Raw genomic sequence first — 19915 nt, 5'->3', positions numbered from 1 at the left:
GTGTTGAGGAGGCCAGCCGGGGAACAGTTCCATGGCCAGACACCACTTAATGACAGACCCTAGGCTTCCGCTAACATCTTCTGGAAGAAGAGGCAAGGCAGATGGGGAGAGCCTGTGATAAGTTCAGAATGCTGGAACAGGGATCTGAGCGCCAGCTGAGACAGCCACTTAGAAACCCTTGATGCCTACCTTACTACTGGGAGGTAAGCCTGGCACTAAAAGAAGTGTCGCTGGAATACCTCGGCAACACTTTCACACTAACCTACTGCAGAGGCTGCTCACTGGCCCAAGATTCAGTAATTGCAGAACCTTGTTGCCAAAGACTGCGGCTGATGCCAGGGATGGACTTCGCAAGACAGTTGTACCAAGAGACAATATTCTGAAAGTCTGCTAAACTGATGGAATAGGCGAGTTGCTTTATTTTACGAAGTTTGAGAAAAGACACTGGTGAGAGTCGAGGAGGTCAAGATGCCAACAACAAGACAATCCAGCTGGAGGAATTACTTTTTCGGATAGTAACATTTGTGCTGAGTACGTTGCGCCAGAACATTTGCTGGCCAATTGCCAAGAGCAATACAGTGCCTACTTGTAAATGATTTAATGTGAAATTGACGAAGCTCTGTCTCAGATGTCAGGGTCCACAATGTAAGACATAAATTGAGGAAACAAGGGAGACGTAGCAGGGGGGTGCATCAAGTTGTGCCTTTTGTGGTTTGTTTGTTATTTTTCTTTCAGGATACATTTTCTTCCATTTATTTCCCACCTGAGTTGTTATTAATCCTCAATACACTCTCCATCCTTAATCCTTACCTGCATGCCGGGTACTGTTTCCCAGTGTCTTTGCGACTGGACATTTTGCGTCACAGCTACTGGCTTGTCGTACTGTGCAAAGGAACAAGATTCCATTTGAGTCTACTATATAAATGTTGGTGATTCAGTTGTGCACCCGATGGACTCTCTGACCCATGTGGGCAGACATTTCTGATACCATTTTTTAAGCACAGTGCAAATCATGAAAGTGAGACTGTTTGACACACCTAATTTTCATGAAAAATCCATTCAGCTGGAGCTCCAAAAATTTGAAAAATCTTGTCATAGTTTATCTAGCAGCTGGAATGTAGGTAAACCACTGCAGAGAATGCCCCCGTGCCCCAGGTCAAAGTAGACCTCACAATGCCATGTCTGCCCTATAGCTGTCTGACTATTGAGGTCTAATAATACGACATTTTGTGTATAGTGCACTTTCAGAGGACAAATGCAGTAATAGAACTTGCTTTGTATAATAGATTGCATACCATGAAGTATCGACAAGTGTGTCACTTTAGTGATGTTCTAAAAGCGAAGCACCTTTGCTCCTAGGATATTTAAAGAGTACATGTTTTCTTCTACAAGCTCTTTTCCTCTCGCTTAGACTGTTGTTCTGCCTTGTTAATTGAACTTCCAGCATATAACGCGGCCCCTCTTCTTTCCATTTTTAATTCAGCTATTCATATTATTTTCTGTACTTTCATCTCTTCTTCACTTTGTTTTCTTTCTTTGTCTCTTTTCCATTTGTGTCTCCTCTTTAATTTCCTTTCCACTGTTTTCAAATGTATTTAGGGCTTTTCTCCTCCCAATCTCTCTTCCTTAGTTTCCATGTATGTCCCCTCACGTGCCTTATGTTAAAATCCTTTTAGTGCCTAAACCTCCTTGTGCTCAATCTCGCTTACGCTGCTTTTTACTACTCGCTCCGAAGCATTGGAATTCTTTGCCTCTTTCCATTTGATCCCCCTCGGCCCCCACTTATGCTCTAAGCTACACTATAATGATTTAGTATTTTTTGTTTCATTGTCCTTCCTGCTATTTATGTGCAGCACTTTGGGGGAAAGTGCTATAGACTTCAATAGAATACAATTATCCATTTTGAAATTGGAGAACATGTCCCCATGATTGTATTGGTTACAGGTTTATTTTAAATCACTTTTCAGATTTAAGCATCTGCAGATCAAAGCGATCAATAATACAGGAGGTGGAAAGTCGGAATCACGTTCAGCTGAAGGGGGATGAGGTAAAGGATGAAGAGGAGGAAACGATCATAAAGGAACATAGCCAAATGAAAGGGGAGGCAGAAGATGAGGAAGAGAAGGAGGCAAGAGGTAAGATGCATTTGATGTGAGCCTCGAGGTAAGATGTACATGTGCACTAGGCACTGAGACTTGACATTTAGTTAATTGAAGGTTACATTGGGATGGTAATCTTGCTCTGCCTCTGTGGGATGAGATGGGCATATGCCTTAAAGTTATGATGTTTCAGTTCTGTAGCAACGGAATATGGTTCCGAGTACATCGTATGTGAGACACGAATAGCTATGTTAACATTCACCCAAGATCTCCTTTTGCAAGTGTGAATACGGGAAAGATCATTAAAATGTATGGGTGCACCAATCTGTGAACCAGTGCTGCCGTTCACATTGCCTATCAGTGATTGCAACGTAATTGATAACTCGCAATGACGGATGCATCCATTTATATACAGCCATTACTATTGCCATATGGTGTGGGAGTATCTTGTGAAGGTAACGCAGGGAGAGCGACATCAATCCACAGATCAACTTTTCTGGGGAAAGAAGATGCGGGGGAGGGAGCAGTGCAGGTAACACATGCACTGGTGCATTCACGTATAGACTGACATTACTAAGGACCTTGGGCATGAGAGGGGACTGTGCTGGCAAGACGGGGCAATAGACCGACATTACCAGGGGCATCAGGTGTGAGAGAGGGGAGTGTGCAGGTAACACAGGGACATCACTCTATAGACCAGCATTACCCGCTGTGGCATCCGGTGCGAAAGAGGTGACTTTGCAGGTTATACAGGGACATGTGCACACATCTGTCGTCAAACATTACCAGGGATGTCGGGTTTGGAAGATGTGAATTTGAGAAACACATGAACAGGGGCATCAATCCATAGAGTGGCATTACCAGCGACATAAGGTGAGAGAGAGAGATCACCCTGCAGGTAACAGACAGGTGCATCAATGTGTGGAAGAAAACCAGTCACTCGGCCTCATTACAAGTATGGCATTGAGTGGTAAAATTGGCAGTAAATCTGTTACCGACAACTTTACTTCTACACCAAATTATGAGGGTGGGCCTGGAGTGGAGGATTTACCTACATAAAAATCCTGGAGATAAATCCTCCCACTCACCACCGAAAAATAGGCAGAATTGGCAGAATTACTGCACCGGAAATTCCGCCACGGTAATTCCTCCAAAAAAGCCCCATTGAGTCTGATGGACTCAAAAAGAATGGGGACTTACACCGCCACTTGTAATCTGTCGGTAATTCCACCGGACCAAGTGGGGTCAACAGTAATTCAGTTGGCCAGTATTTGGCCGATTTGACGCTGGGATACAGCCCAACTCGTAATGATACCCACTGTCTTTTATTTTCGGAGATGGCAAACAGAAGTGATTTTATTAATTGGCTTGGAAGTCAAGGAAAAACTGAGCATACCTCAGCAATCCCATCTAACTGACTTAACCTCGCCCACCTTAAGGCTCGGTAACAATATAGCTTCCTGATCACGTGACCGAGAAGCTTATAGAAATCCCTCCTCCTAGGACTTCCGGGACGTTCGTCTTGCCTCGGTAGAACAATAGTTGTAGTCCTAAACATGAAAGTCCTTCGTCAGTTTAAAGAAAAAGATGAAATGTAGTTCCAGTGTGTCCCAAGGGGTGGACATTACTTCTGGAAGAGGCTTTTGGGGGTCAGACGAATCGGCCAAGGGGTATACTTCACTGCCCCAAAAAACCACTTCCTGAGTAATACACTGTTCGTAGAGGTATAAACCAGCTGGGTCCATTGGATGTGAGCCCACATCCTGGCTCCAGTAACCACAATAGGGGACGGAGTGGCACAGTCCTTCAATCATGCATGTGTAAATGTCCAGCATTGCATTTAACCAAGAGGGGGAAAGGGGCCTTTAACGGCTGCTAAAAAGGAAAACTAGGGGTGCATACGTCATGTTATCCTGGGGGGGGGGCATTGGGTGCTGATGTTTATATGGGGTTTCCAATCCGTTTACAAAGAAATCTTCCCTCACCTTTCATGTTTCCATTACTTACGTTCATGCGTTTAAATATTTAATTATTCAAAGGAGGATCACTTGCTTCCACAAATGTATAGACTGACATCATCAAATGGATATTTCTCCTCTGTGAAGGGCGCAGTGAGCTCAAACGTGGTTGTAGACCCTTCTGAGTGGAAGAAATTCCATAGAACAGGGTATTTGACCCCATGTTCGTTCTCAGTATAGGGCCTCCCACACCCTTGCTTAATTTGAAATCATAAGGGACATCAGGTGTCAGAGAGAGACCTGTGTGGATTTTTAGGAAAAAGATTGTTTTAAATCCATACTGCATCAGCAGGCCAAACATTAACAAGATAAACAACTATTATAGTAACATCAAAGAGCCGGCAAACTCTGTTTACAATATGCAGTTTCCTCAGAGAACCAAAACATCCATGTACCTTAATGCATATTGGAAGCATTCCTTCTCTGTATAGGCTTTCAAAGCATAGTCCATTTCACAAATACAAAATGTGCCTTGCAAAGTAGGGTGATCGGAGCAGAATTTCAGATTGGTTGCATGGATCTTAACAACTTTTGGTTAAACTAGAGTGTATTGTTTTTTGAGAGCTGTGGCTGGTCAGGAGAAGGAATCGGACACACTGTGGACATGTTTAAGTTTCGTTTAATGAAATGATAAAGAACCTGCCTATCTTTCCCTGTTGCTAAAGTGGTTTCCATGCCTATCTAAAGTAACTAAAGGTGCTCGTCTCGCCAGGAAATCCAAATGACATGTCCTCACCTAACACTACCTGACCCTACCACTAATATGAACAACTGAAGTAGGCCAAAAGAGTGTTTCTCATCTCTTGGACCTTCCGCCTTTATGCCTTCTTGGTTGCAGCTTTCTTGCAGGGATATTATCTTGGCCCCTTGTATTGTCAATAACACAAGTGTCAATGTTTAGAAATATGGTTCTGATGCTGATCTTCTCCGACACCCTCTTGGGGTTTTCCTCTTGTAGCTCATCCCAACTGTTCATCGGTTTTGTACTGTCTTCATTGTAATGTGTATATCGACTTTCCTTGTGATATTGTCTCACTGTCTTTGCTTTGGCTTTGGTTTTCTCAAATCCTTTAGATCCAACCTTTCTTAGGTTTTGTATGACTTGATCCGTATTAGGAATCCCCCTCTCCAGGATTCTCTCTACCGACTGTCTTTCTTATTATTCAATTTACTAGGCAGACTCAATTTACATCCCTCAATACTTTCTTGGATGGAATGTTTTCCCCACTCTTCAACCATGAGTTTATGTGGGGGTTTCCCTCCTTCCCAGGGTGTTCGTTTCCACCTTTCCTCTGTTTTTGTATGATTTGATCTGTATTAGGAATTATTAGGTATCCCCCTCTCCTGGATTCTCTCTACTGGGTTTATTGTCTTATTCATTTCACTTGGCAGTCTCAATTCACCTCCCTCAATAAATCTTTGGATGGGATGTTTTCTCCACTCTTCTACCCTGCGTTCAGGTGGATGTTTCCCACCTTCTCACGGTATTCTATTCCACCTTTCTTCAGTTTTCCACTCAGCCTTGATCGTTACATTCTTTACTTGTTCCTTGTATAGACAGTCACTCTGGAGTACTGCTCGAACATTGCCCTCATGGCTTTCACACGTTCTTCTCCTCACAACAGGGTCCCCCGGCAGCCTCCCTCTTCTCCTGTTCACCCCATAACCTGTATCTGTCCAGGGTGACGGTGCAGGACTCGCCACTCGCACGGATAATCTGCTGTGCTTGGTTGCTTCTCGGTCTCAACCTTCTTCTGCTTCTTACCCTTGAACAATGGCAATCCGTTGCTATAAGTAGAGGCCAAAGATGCAACATCAACGGCTGCGAACTACCTCCCTAGGGCCAACCATGGCATGGAGGTAAGGAGTCAGCCACAGTCCCCGATGGCGTTGCCCATCCAAAATATAGACGGCCTAGGTTTGGAGCAGCGATACCCATCAAAGCCCGCTAGGTGAATGCCTGTGAAAATGAAAGACTATTTGACAGAAGAGGGAGATTGATGTTATCAGGACAATAAGGTGTTTCAATATCATTGTATATTGATGGTTTGTGGAGGTGCTAGTAGGCGTGTGTTGTTGTTTGTATTTGTTGCTTAATGTTTATGATGGAGGGATGTTGTAACTGTAGTGCCCACCCTCACGTGAGGTGACAGACAGTGTACGTGACATGAACTGAGAATGAAGAGGTACACACTCTGCAAGGCATTGCCAGTTGCAGCCAGCACCTCCACCAACTGACTCCTAAGGCCGTGCTGTGGACATCTAACACTAGGCTCTACCATTATGCCACTTATTGCAGCAGAGGTTTGTTAGATATTTTTCTTACAACTTCTGCCAGAAGCTTTCTTCATGAGCAGTAAGGAAGTATGCACTGCTGCATGTACACTCTGGAATAGCCGTGGCTGTGAGTGAAGATCCTTCATGGCATCGCTTCTTTACAATCCAGAAATCGTTTGGCGAAACAAGCTGGCTGGCTGAAAGGTATCTCGTGATCATTGTGTCAGGAGCTTCTGTGGCTCTATTTAGCCTCGGCAGATTAGGTGGCTTCAGGTAGATCCTCCAAATCGACTAGCAAGGAATACAGTTAGCAATTTGATCAAACTGTAAAATAGATGGTTAGGTAAGTCTGGCACTGTGCGATTAGGGAAGATAATGTGGTGATATGATATGATAAGTCATTTATAACGCGCCTGTACACAAGTGTTTCTAGGCGTGACAAGACAAGGAAGGGGAGACAAAGGGAGGACAAAACAAACTATCTTACTAGGCCTTGTGTCATTCAGATCGTGCAAGTGCAGAGGAAGGGAGAGGAGAAGTGCCAGGGGAAAGGAGGGGGGAAAGTGCAATAGGGCAAGGCTTAAGTAAGTGCCGACGGCTCTGAGTAAGTGCTAGGAGGCAGGGGACTGTAGAGTTGCAGATACAGTCTCTTCTAAGTGCGCAATAAGCCCGGAGGCAGTGCAAGGGGGCTACTGGTTGTGTAGTAGCCTGGTGCCCATTAAGGTTCAGAGGGAGTCAGGTAACCATGTATCGCAGCAGACAAGTAAATCAGCAGGGGAGAGAGACAGTGAAAGCAGAAGCGAAAAGGAAGGTATTGAGTTGCTTCCGGAACCTTACGTGGTCCTGCTCAAGTTTGAGAGAGGAAGGAAGGTTGTTCCAGATTGAGGCACCGAGGGGAGAAATCTACAGCCACTCTCTGCCTAGAGAAGCGTCTGACCCTCAGAGAGTTGGAGGTGGATGAGCAAAGGGCTCTAGAAGGAAAGTGCTTAGGAAGAGAGAGTTGGATGTAGTGTAGTGCTCTAAACGGGTAATAGTAAGGATGGTTGGTCAGTATTTCTCTGTGCAGTTTATTATCAGTGTTGTGGGGGAGTTCCTCCACCCTTCGGATGCACATCCCTGTGTTAAAGAAGCAGGTCTGCACCTGCTCCAGTCAAAGCCACCAAGGGGTCATTTTTGTATTAAATTAGTGAAAATGCAGAGATGAGTTCACACGTGTTATGTCAGCCTCGGTTCCTTGTACTACAGTAGCAGTTGCATCAGGCCAAACTGCAGTTGCAGTGATGCAGGGTTAGGGATATATTCTTGATATCGGTGCATGGCAGTCGCCCACCTTGTGCCCAGTATCTATGCTACTGCTTTTAGCAGTGAAATGCCATTCTTATCTGTTCCTCAGCTACCCAACTCTTTATCTTCAGTGTACCCATGGATATCCATCCTTTGAGCCCATGTGACCTTCTCTCCCTAGCCTCATACCTCTCTTATTACCCTTCATTCACCTTTGTGAGTTATTTAATTCCCGTTGGGACTTAATAAACGTCACTTGTGTTGTATCATTGTAACGCAGTCTGTTTATTCCAATTGTAAACTCGCTTATCACCTTTTTGCTGTTAAGCCCGAATCCCTACGCTGCCTGCCTACAGACCCTCCCCAATCACTCCTTCGAGCTCCTCAAATCCTGTCTGACCTCATCCCACTTCTGAGCACTGCAGTTTAAACGCACTTTCAACCATGTTATGTCCCTTGAATCAACCTGATCTGCAATTAGGCACTCTCAAACCCCACCTTTGTTAATATAGGATTTGGACAGAGCAGCCCAATTCAGAGCCCTGATACGCCACCTGCGATTAGAGAGCGATAAGCAATGGGTGGGTATAGAAAATTACTTATTTAGACCAGTAACGCTGGGGGAATGGCTATGGGCACCAGTCACTGCAGCTCCAAGGAGGGTACATACCCACAGGATACTGGGCCTCCTGTGGAGGCTGTGGAGAGTCAAGAGGGAAATGACCAGGGTCAATACTTGTCCCTCGCCCCTGAGCCATATCTGGGACCCCCGATAAGAGACCGTATACAGGAGCATGCAAGGTTTCAAGAGTGGTTCAAGGCGGGACTAGAGAGAGTGGGACAGGTCTTGAAGAAAGTTTAATAGAGTACGTGGACCTTGTAGACTCCCTGGGAATTGGAGACGTGTCCGTATTTCAATTCCTGCAGTTGAGGGGGCTACTGGTGTCAGGCGAGTGGAAAACAGAGCTGCAGAGAGACCTTAAAACGCACAGAGAAATTGCCGGACTCAGAGAATGGGACCATAGGGGTGATATCCAGGCTGTACCAGGCCCTGCTAGAGGCGAGGGGAGATGACATTAGTGGAACCAAGAGGAGGTGGGAAAGAGACCTGGGACAGGAGTTGGAGGCACGACAATGGGAAAAACTATACACCAATGCACACCGCACATCGGTGGCTTGTCAATACAAGCATCACGGCTTGAAACTGTTATATGGTGGCAGTGGGATCCTGCAAAACTAGCCAAACTGTTCCCCGGGGCGGACCCTCACTGCTGGAGGAAGTGTGGACAAATAGCTGTTTACTGGCACATGTGGTGGGGTTGTGAGAAGGTACAACGGTGCTGGAAGGAGGTCCTGGGATGGATCAAAGGACTAGAGGGGATTGACAGGGAGATGGAACCAGCACTAGTACTGTTTGGCATGGAAACAAAAGAGGGAGATTGGGTGAAACTCCTGCATATGCCTCACTACCTCCTTCTGGCAGCCAAAGCGTGCCTGGCGGGGGGTTGGAAGAGAGAGAAGCTTCCCTCAGAGAAAGACTGGTCACATAAAGCACTGGATTTATATAGAATGGAAGACCTCACTAGACGTCTGCATGATAAAACATCATCATGGGCTATAGAGTGTGCTGCATTCTTAACCAAATATGATCTAGAGATACCACGAGAGGAAATGGACACGGGAGAGGTGGGGAATGGGTAGGATCTGACCCGAGCGGGACCCCCGTGCCCACAGAATGAGTAGACCAGCAGGGAGGAATACCACACCAGCAATGGAAGGGAAGAGAATGGAATACTGAGTTGTTCCCTAGGGACGACACACGGAAAAGGCTATCGGCTTGTCAGATGCACCCGGTGGAATAAGGATCTTAGACCCGTAGAGGATAATTGTGTGGCAGTTCCGGAACTCCCAAAGACTGTTGCGGGGGCTTGTGGGGGGTGGGGAGGTTTGCATTTCATGTTGGGGGGAATCATTTAAAATCAGCAGAGTGCTCTGATGTAACTAAGTACTTGATACAGTCTTAATATGTTGTAACTACACAGTGTCACCAATAAACTAAATTTGAAAAAAAAAATAGGATTTGGATCATCCCTAATATTGCCCATTTGTATCATCACTAATTAACATATTCAAAAATTACATTTTGAACAAATGCTTTTATGACTTTACACAGTTTTACAGTTAACAATACAAACCTATTTTTTCTATTTCCCTTTCTTAAATTAAACACACTCTTAATCTTGCAAATAGTGAATAAATCTGAAATGTTTTGTACTTAGTACCTTTTTTTAGTGGACATGTACAACATAGTGTTAAAAATAGACAAGTAAACATTCTTAGTTCTTGTCTTCTACTTGGGTGGAACCCCCTACTGTGTCCAGATTGCTGCCAGTAGAGAGAAGGCAGGTAGGTGGGTCAGTCAATCTCTAGCCTGGGCCTCCACAAATAGCAGCAGCTATCTCTTAGTTAAAAGATATACCCTCTCCTTTTTTGGTAAAGGGGAGGCTATACTCTTAAGAGGGGTGTGGATGTGATTCAATAGCGCCTCAAACAGCAAACAATAACAGTCCAAAATAAAGGGAATGTCCAATCAAGGTTGTAAGAAAAATAGATATACTTTAATAAAACACACCATCTACAAAACAACTAGATAGACAAACACTACACAAAACCCACCCCTGATCAAAGAACAGAGAATAAGCAAATATAGCACAATGCAGCACTCTGGCACCCCGACCTCACACAATACCAAACACCATTTATGACCTGGTTCACACCGCCACCATTATGGGAAGACATTTTGTGTGCCATGGCCACATCTTGCACCAGAAGGCCAAGTGAGGGTTTCTTGTGCACTACTCCAGGAAGGCAATCGAGAACTAGTCCGGAAACGCACTGGAAGGACTTGAGGGTGGGGCAGGTATTGCACCTGGATGAACTATAAGGCTGGCCACTGTTGGGAAGGGGGGATGGTTGTCCCACACTCCCAATCCGTTCAGAGTAAGACAGACGACTACAAATGTGATGTAGGGGCCCAGGTGGGATGGGGGTGGCCCTATGGGGGCCAGTATGCAAATATTAGTGCATGCTTTTAGATGTAGAGGACACGTAGGATCAAACGCCATTTTAGATAATAGCAGCCATATTGAAATTGAGGCCTAAAGTGGCACAGCAGCCAGCATGGCAGACCTAGGCCGTGAACATGAGAAACAAGCGACTGCATGAAGAAATAGGTTGCATCCTGGGCACTGATGAGAAAGTACAGAGCTGCAGAAAATCATAAACCCTTCATTGTCTTAAGGTTGCTAGCATTCGTGTTCCAGGGGGAATACGCCCTGCAATGCCACGGGAGGGGCTGAGTGCTTTTGTAAGATGTGATTCCACGAGAAGGAGGGCAGGAGCCTCCAACCCTCACCAGTCCCAGCTCTAAGTTATAGCACCCAAATGCCCTCATTCCAAGAACTTTGAATTCCAAGGTACCAGCCAGTGCCAGACCACGACCATAAAACTGTTAGACCCCCCCAATCGATTAGGAAAGATTAGAGACAGGGCTTTACTGACTTCACTTTTGGGTCACATGATTTGTGCTGAGAGGTGCAGGGAGGGACGAAACAACAAACCTAAAACGAGGGTGGAAAACCTTGGAAGGACACCGACATGCCTGAAATTTAGTGAAGCATGTGAATTATAGTGACCTCAACGCCTCCTCTGGACACTTGTCTGCTGTACTGGTTGAACCGTTAGATAGAGATAGTGTATTGTTTTTCTTTTGCATAATAACCAATTAGTTGCAGCTTCATGGCCAATGATGAATGCAGAAGCACCCACCTGGAAGAAGATGGACAGAAGAGGCTGGGTCCAATGGCCTGACATCCCTTATGGAGCAGGGAGCCTATGTATAGGGTCTACCAGCCATGCGGTTTCACACTCTATATGATTACTTCATTGATGATACTGTATGCCTTTTTAATTTGCTGCTCATGCTGATTTCGGTAGAACATTCGGCGGCAGCAGAGCTCTTTGCTGGCGCACTTTTATTTTATGGAGATAAAAAGACTTGTTATCCTTGCAAGAGGTGGGCCTTTTTCCTAAGTGGGTTGTATTTTCTCTGGTGTGAGGGGCTTCCCAACACCACCCATGACAAAGGTAAGAATTGTGAAGGTTTAGTAGGAGCGCTATATCTGGAAAATTTCCCATGCGTGACACCTGGAAAAGCCTGTAAGTATAGCTTGCGCTACTCCAGTGCAATTTTTTACTATCACTAACCTTTTTATGGTAGCCGCAAAAATGGACAGAGGGAGCTACTACCTGACTGGGTGCAAATACAAAAATTCTCCACCTGAACTGCTAGGTACGTATAATGCACCACTCCGGTGGATATTAGCCGCAGGCATGGCTCCCCGCACACATTAGAATACAGCAATGACTACGACAAATTTGGTCTTGTTGGTCACATACTTGTTTCCGCCTACTTACACCAGACTATGCCACAACACCTGACATCAGTATGCAGCGAAGACCTGTGACCAATTTGGGCACGCTGGACATGTAGTGAGCCTCTAGCACGTACGCCATCTCTTGACTCCTCTCAGCACCCATTCACATGTCTCACCTCATTGGTTGTAATCCGAGGCCTTACCAGCCACACACACATTCTGATCCTACTCCATGTCCTCCAACACCCTGCACTTCGGTCCCTGTGGGTGTTCCCACCACCAGCACATTGAGACTATAATAATGAGCAAAGGCACTACATAAATGACAACAACTACTACTACTACTTCTACTACCAATGAATCAGGGGCATAAAGTAAGTGACAACCACAATGTTCTTGTAAAAGGATATTTCTTTTCAAGTTAAGAAGGGATTTAGTGACCTAACCAGTCTATAGGGCCCAAACTGGACCAAGGGTGCAATTAAAAGTCAATAATACTTTCTTAGGTTTCTTATTGGTTTGATAGCATCAAACCAGATTTTGTGTGCTGTTCCAGCAGTTAAAACTGTGTTCAACTGAGTCGCTGATTTTGTTCCAGTCCTGCAGTAGGTGTCACCTGCTTATGAAGAGCTGCAGTGAAGATGCTCGCAGTTGAAGGGGGAGGTTTTAAGACAGTAGGTGCAACAAGGAGCGTCATGTACTAGCCGGGCCGTGACACGCTCAAACAGTGCAGTGCAATGTTGAACTGGTTTGAGGATGCAGGTCAGAGGTTCGGGAGCAGCAGTCACGCTGTTCTATGCAAGGAGTGGTGTTCAGCTGGGTTTGAACAGGGGCTCTGCATTTTGAACATGATGCTTGAGAAGGGCGAATCTGAAGTGCCACCAGGGTAGGTTCGACAGTTTGTTCTACTGCGAAGATGCTGATGTTTTGCTTTTTCTTGGTCACGTGGAGAGACCTTGAACTTATGTTCCTCGGACCATTGCAAAATCAGTTATTGGACTCAGGTAGGCAAAGAATTACACATAAAACACTGGTTATAATGATAATATAAATGGCTCGTTATAGGCCCTTTATTCACTCATAACATACACAAAGAAAGAAAAACACATAGTCAGTTATACATAAACATAGAAAAAGAGCCTCACCGTTAGAATTGTTGCAGAAAACACCTTCATCTCGGCCACGACAACAATACTTAGTCCCATAGCAGGTAGGCAAAGAGATCACTGGTGCTAACGGGGTCTGGAGTGGAGCATCCTCCCTCTCAGCGAGCCTGCATCACCCGGGGTCCAAGTTCTAGCTGCTCTCCCAAGAGGAATACCTCTTCCCTTTATGGTGCGAATAACCGCCCCTCATAGGTTACCAGACTGCCCTTTGGCCGAAGAGCAGACAATAAGCATAAGGCGCAAAGAGTGGAAAATTCCAGCTAGAAGTGGGAAAACTCAGCTTGCCTTCGTTCCCAGTATCACTTATTACTGCACCTGTAGAACACTCCGACTCCCTTTCTGGTTTGTCCTTTGGTGGAACTATTCTCCACAGTTCATTCATCTGACATCAATATGTGACCTTGCCACCACTGCAGAAATACATGTTTACTTGCTGAGCCCACGAAAACGTAGGCTTTCATTGCTCTTTCATCGCTGTACTGGAAGTGAATCTCCAAGATGGCTGCGCATCTGCGCCATGTTTTCTTTGCTAATTTTCGCACATGCACTACACTCTACCCCTTGGACATTCAACTACCATAACCCAATGGGCGAAAGGAAGATTTACAGAACTCGCGAAATAAACGCCACAAATTCGGAATACACAATATACAACAACTGAAAAATACTAAAACAGCAAAAATACCAAAACCCCAAACCAAAGCAGAATGCAACGCTTGGGAATCCAGGAAAACATTTGACTCCACCAATCCCCGTCTTTATCCTGTGTCACTCGGGCCACCAGACTCTTCAACTCATTAATATGATCCTCAATGGAACGGGAACGATCTTCCAAATCAAAGCACATCCCTTCTATGGCATTATACCATAAATTATGCTTCAAATACATATAATCAGTAGCTGCCCTATTTTGCAAAATAGCCTTCCTAAAATTCTTATCATCTAACAGTAGCTCAGTTAAAGCCTGTGAAGTCTCGTTAAGCCTTTTAACTGCCAAGCAAGTTAGTTTAACCAGGGTGTTATAACCCCCAGCTGCTAGACCCCAAATCCCCACTAATAAAACAGCTAACACTAACACTTCAGTTTCAGACAACAAATGGACATCAGAATTACAATCAGGCGATAGGGCAGTGTAAGAAGCGGATCGCGTAGACCGCCGAATGGCGGGACATAAGGGAAATAGCATTAAGCAGAGTAAAAGACCACCCAAAATATTGGCAGGAATATATGATTAGGTATAGTTCCCACAGGAGAATAGCCAACCCGTAGGAAGTTTCACATGGTTCAGGTGGCTGGCAGTTAAAACAGTAAAATTGCACCACATATTGTTAGAGACATCAATACAAACAGATGCCGGTAGTACACATAAGCGCCACTCAAAATCCGTTCTCTTCTCATTTTGGTTCAAAGTCAGTTGTTGACATTTACAGACAAAGTTTGGATCACAAGTCATATGATAGCAGACATCAGCAGGAGCAATATTGTACGTAATGATGTTTATCATATTTCTCCATTTGCGATCCGTGTCCGCACAGAACTTACAATATTCATACACAGAAAAGGCACTTTGTATATCGGAATTCTCAACCAAGGGATCCTTATGCAAGACCCGGAAAAAATGCCTTAGCACCGGGACAGGTGTCGGTATCGCCATGAGGCTGGTGGAAACCAAAGTTGCGGAGTCATGCACATCCGACATACAGAAATGTGAAATGTTCAACACCTTGTGAGCCAGGTAAACCCATATGTTCTCAGTCTGCCCAACAAGGGCGGGATAGTTATTTTGCACCACGGACATAGAAAGTGCAGAAAGGGGCAAGGCATTACGCTTTTGTCCTCGCTGTTTCCTCAAGGCACTGTGATATGCCGCAATAGACGCATCAGTAGGCTCAAAAGCGGTAACAGGTGTGTCAGTCTTGATCCAAATCCCCAACTCCATCGACAGAATGGCGACACTTCTCACTTCCTCTAGCATGTCCACGGACCCTCCCGAAGACACTCCACCATGCCTCACACAGGCACTCATCAGCACACTCAGGATCTAAAAGTCAAAAATGAAAAACAAGGTATCAGCGGAGTACATCATTCATGCAAATAACATTTATCAGCGGGAATATGAGTCTATTTCCTTTTCCCAGGTTCCATCACAAGAACCACTTGATCTTCCCCTGTTGCAATGACATCCGTCGGGACGGGCGGACCATTAGGTTTTTCGACCCATGCCTTGGCACCTGGAACCATTGCATCTGAAGAGCCAAAACCCTTGTCCCCACGAATAGTTAATATTGTGGGTGACTCCCCTTTCTTCACCATGGACAATTTTATAGGTACTAATATCAATTGGGCCACTCGATCTCCCTTATGTATAGGCAACATATTCTCTCCACTGTTCACGAGAATAACTTTGATTTCTCCCTGATAATCTGCATCCACAATCCCTCCCAACACCTGAATGCCTTTCAGGGCTAGTCCAGGTCTAGGGGCAATTAATCCCATATGTTCAGACAGAATTTGCACCCCGATTCCTGTATCAATCACAATAATGCCTCTTGGTTAAAGTCAGATTTCTTCCCTTGCATGCAAATCTACCCCAGCTGAGACCTAGGAGTTGCCCGATAAAGAGCTAACGCTTCAGGAGACATTTCCCAATACAACAGAGTTTCCACAACTTTATTGGTTCTGAATTGTAAGGCTGGCATCAACATGCGCATTGATGGAGTCTCACAGTTCACAATGGGACGGTTATTAAGTATCTGAATGGCATCTAACACACTTTCACACCACCCTTTTCGGGTATCCTCACCAGCTTTGCGCAACTGTTCTTTCAACAAGCCATTCATTCTCTCAATTAACCCTGAAGCCGCAGGGTAATAGGGGACATGAAAGATCCATTTGATTTCTTTTTCCTGACAATAGTCTGAAACCAACTTTCTCTTAAAGTGGGACCCATTGTTGCTTTGAATCTGTAAGGGGATGCCATAATACACAGCCACTTGATTTAATAATTTAATCATGTTCAATTGGGTAGCTCTTTTGCATGGCAATACCATTTGGTAACCGGAATAATTGTCCACAATGGTACATGCATATTGACATCCTCGGCTAATGACATTGGGACCAATATAATCGGTCTGCCAAATCTGTCTGGGCAATTTACCCCGCCTCAATATGCCGTGGATTATATGTGGAATGGTTCTTTGCTTTTGATGTTGCCACATGGGACATTGTAAAATCACAGTTTTTACCATCTCTAATGGAATTCTAATTCCCCTGTCTTGCGCCCACCTGATAGTAGCTTTCTCTCTGAGCTGTCCACTCGGTATTACCCAAATTGACCTTTTACAATTGACCTTTTGCACAAGTGACCTAATTATAGTGGTCTTAATTGACCTTCTGCACGATTGACCTTTAAATAATTTTAGTTATTTTATATATGTATTGGGTTGGTTTTGGATTATAAAAATATAAGGGGATTGGGTGGGGGTTTGCAGGGTGTTTTGGATTGGGTGGGAGGTTGCGTGAGGTTTCCCCTGCATAATATGTCCTAATTGACCTTCTAAATTAGGTCAATTCTCCCGAGGTCAATTCTCCCGAGGTCAATTAGTATACAACCGTCCTCTCTTCTGGTGGGCCCCTTTAGCAATCGCCTCCAAATCATCTTTCTCAGCCCTGGTGTCCTCGACTGAAATTTTGGCATGCTCGTCTGCAACAGAATTGAACCATTGTTCTAATAAATCTGATGCACAATGTGCGTCTACATGATGCACAGTTATTGTAGTATGCATTAGCATCTCAGCAATGTTTTGCCACAATTATTTTCCCCATACTTCTTTAGCATGAATCTTCCATCCATTCTTCTGCCACATAATTAGCCACACAACCAACCCATTTGCAACGGACCACGAGTCTGTATAAATGTGACAACTTCTGGGCGTCTCCTGTTTCAAAGCCTGGTACATGTCATATAATTCCGCGAATTGGCTACTCTTCACTTTGCCAGAGGTGGTTAACACCTTTTTCAACCTGGGATTATAGGCTACAGTTTTCCAGTGACGCTCAATTTCCACATATTTGGCTGAACCATCAGTAAACCAGGCATGTTCCACTTGTTCTCTAGATAATTCTCCATATGGGATTCCCCATTTGACTGGAGACAGGGTTATCTCTCCTACAGGCTCCAGATCCACTAGCTGAACCCCTGCCACTTGCTCATGTAATTTTGCCACACCCCTCTTCCCTGTCTTGGCACGATCTTGAATGTACCATTTTCATTTGATGATACTGGCCTCTTGTGCATGCCCGATTCGATGTGTTTTAGGGGAGCTCAGTACCCACTGCATGATTGGTATTTCCGGTCAGATCAATACATCACAACCCACCGTCATTTGTTCCATATGCACCAGTGCCCAATTACAGGCTAACAATTTCTTCTGAAACAGAGTATATCTCTCACCAGCTTCAGGTAACTTCCGACATCAAATCCTAAAGGCACCCGCTTCCTGTCCTGTTTTTTGCCACAAACTCCAATTGGCATAGACATCCTGCACAGATACCTGGGGCCTTATTACGACCCTGCCGGTCCGGAAAGAAGGTGGTGGTAAAACCGCTGCCACCGTTCTTTCCGGACCGGCTCATTAAGGGTCCTGCAGGCGTGAGGTGTCACTCCCGCCAGGTCTGACCTGCCGGATTTAACACCACCTGCCTGCCGGCGGACATGGAAACACCGGCTCTGTCATAGACCCCAGCCCCATGGAGTCCTATGGGGCTCCATGGGAATGGGGACTTACACAATTCCGCCTCCGGAATTCCTGGGTCACCGGGGTCGTAATGCCCCGGTGATTCCGGGAATCACAGAGGCAGAATGTTAATATGGGTCCGGTGGTAACCTGCCGGTTTTTCCAGCTCTGTTACCGCCGGACTCGTAATGAGGCCCATTGAGTTCCACCTCCCCATCTCTCAACGGCCATCAATGAAGTACTTTCTGAATGGTGTCTTTGGCTAATTGGAACGCTCTATCGTGCTCCTCACCCCATTAAAAATCGTGTTTCTTGAGTGTTACTTTGTAAAGGGGCGCCAAAATCTGCCCCAAATGTGGTATACGTTGTCTCCAGAATCCAAACAGACCAATAAACTGCTGAGCTTGTTTCTTAGTTCTCGGAGTCAAGAACTCGAGGATCTTTTGTTTGGCTTTTGGTACCATTTCATGATGTCCATTATTCCACTGAAGTCTCAGAAAAATCACTTTCGAATGGATTGTGTCCTCCCACGTATTCCTTATCTTTGATATTCCAATATCTAGCTTGCTACTTCAGAATTTCTTTTTTCAGTAGAGGGCGCTGCGCGTCAATGTCTGTTGAGTCGATGTCCCTCTGAGGCCTCTGTCTCGATGACGACGTCATCACGGGTATAAGTAGTCACGCGCAGTGTCCGTTGCTCAGTTCCGTTTTTCTGCACTTCATGAGCTTCAGGAACCGGTATCCGGTCATTCTATCGAATCACAAACTATTGAAACCCAAACCATAGATTTTCCATCAAAATACCATTCCATAGAATGGCCATTTCGTTGAAATAAATGTGATGGTTCCGTAGACATGTAATGGTAAGTATTAAGGTTGGGGTTGGGGCTTGGGTTAGTTTAAGGGTGTCAGCGCTAGTAGGATTCGACCCTCCTTCCTGATCCAGCCCTTCTACCCACTCCTCACCTGGTATCTCAGTGTCTGTGGGTTGTTGGAGCCTTTTCTTCCACAGGGCCTTTTTCTTCTGAGGCGGATAGGGTCTGCCTCGGTAGGAAGCCACCCTGACCTAAATTAAAGAGGTCAAGGGGTGCCCCTCTACCGGAACAAACTATCGGTGGAAAAAGCCTTACGGCATAAAAAACCCCCCTCTGAGTGAAGTGCGTGGGAGCCTTGGTAATGCAGCCTGGAGGTGAGCCTGGTGATGCAGCCTGGAGGTGAGCCTGGAGATGCCGCCTGGAGGAGAGCCTTGAGAAGCCGTCTGAAGGTGAGCCTTTCGACATAGTAAGCACATAGGGGGAAGCCACGATAACAGGTAAGAAGCCCAGGGAAAGAGCCGGAAAGCTGACAAGCCGAAAGGGAGAAGAGCATACGAGACAGGTAAGCAGAATAACGGCCGGCAGGGCCAGGAGAGAACGAAGAAGAGAAGCTCGAGGGAAGAAACAGAACGGAGGAAAAACTGAGGAGCGTCTCACCCGAAAGCCTAGCGCGAAGCGTTGCAACGCGCAGGCTTCCAGGTGGAAGCATAGGAAAAAGGCGATTGGTGGGGGGACCGCCAAGACTAGAGCGCTGCATAGCAGTGAGAGGAGAAACGTGGCGGGGCGATTCAATGGCCGCTTAAGCGCCATTGAACCCACTTGCGCCACGGACTTCGGAGTGTGACAGTATGCCCCCCTCTATACCTCACACCTCCCGGCTTGCCCGGATGGGTACGGTGGAACCTTCTAGTGAGTACTGGGGCATGGACGTAGGAATCAGGTTCCCATGAATCCTCCGATTGGGGATAACCCTTCCAGGACACCAAGTATTCAAGACATCCTCTTCTATACCTGAAATCTCGGATGTGTGAAACCTCATATTCAGCAGAACTGGGTTCGGAACAGGCAGGTAAGATGGGTTTCT

At 45.6% G+C, this 19915-nt stretch overlaps 2 protein-coding genes across 3 annotated transcripts in view; one reads left to right on the top strand and one right to left on the bottom strand.

Moving 5' to 3' along the window:
• Positions 1–19915, top strand: part of IKZF3 (IKAROS family zinc finger 3) — a 571204-nt gene that overhangs the window by 191111 nt on the left and 360178 nt on the right. The window contains exon 3 of the mRNA XM_069634764.1: positions 1968–2135. Coding sequence (XP_069490865.1) covers positions 1968–2135 — 168 coding nt within the window. The remainder of the gene's footprint in view (positions 1–1967; positions 2136–19915) is intronic.
• Positions 12570–19915, bottom strand: part of LOC138521724 (uncharacterized) — a 249845-nt gene continuing 242499 nt past the window's right edge. Inside the window, exon 2 of one of the 2 annotated variants that reach the window (XR_011283102.1) lies at positions 12570–15321. Coding sequence is in view for 1 of the 2 variants with exons in the window: in XM_069634765.1 (XP_069490866.1) it covers positions 14512–15321 (810 nt within the window). In the remaining variant the exon portion in view is untranslated. The remainder of the gene's footprint in view (positions 15322–19915) is intronic. The other variant, XM_069634765.1, reaches the window with a different exon arrangement.

Source organism: Ambystoma mexicanum, chromosome 13 (assembly GCF_040938575.1).
Source record: "Ambystoma mexicanum isolate Mex_15411 chromosome 13, UKY_AmexF1_1, whole genome shotgun sequence".
Classification (NCBI taxonomy): Eukaryota; Metazoa; Chordata; class Amphibia; order Caudata; family Ambystomatidae; genus Ambystoma; species Ambystoma mexicanum.
This window is presented reverse-complemented; position numbering and strand designations above follow the sequence as displayed.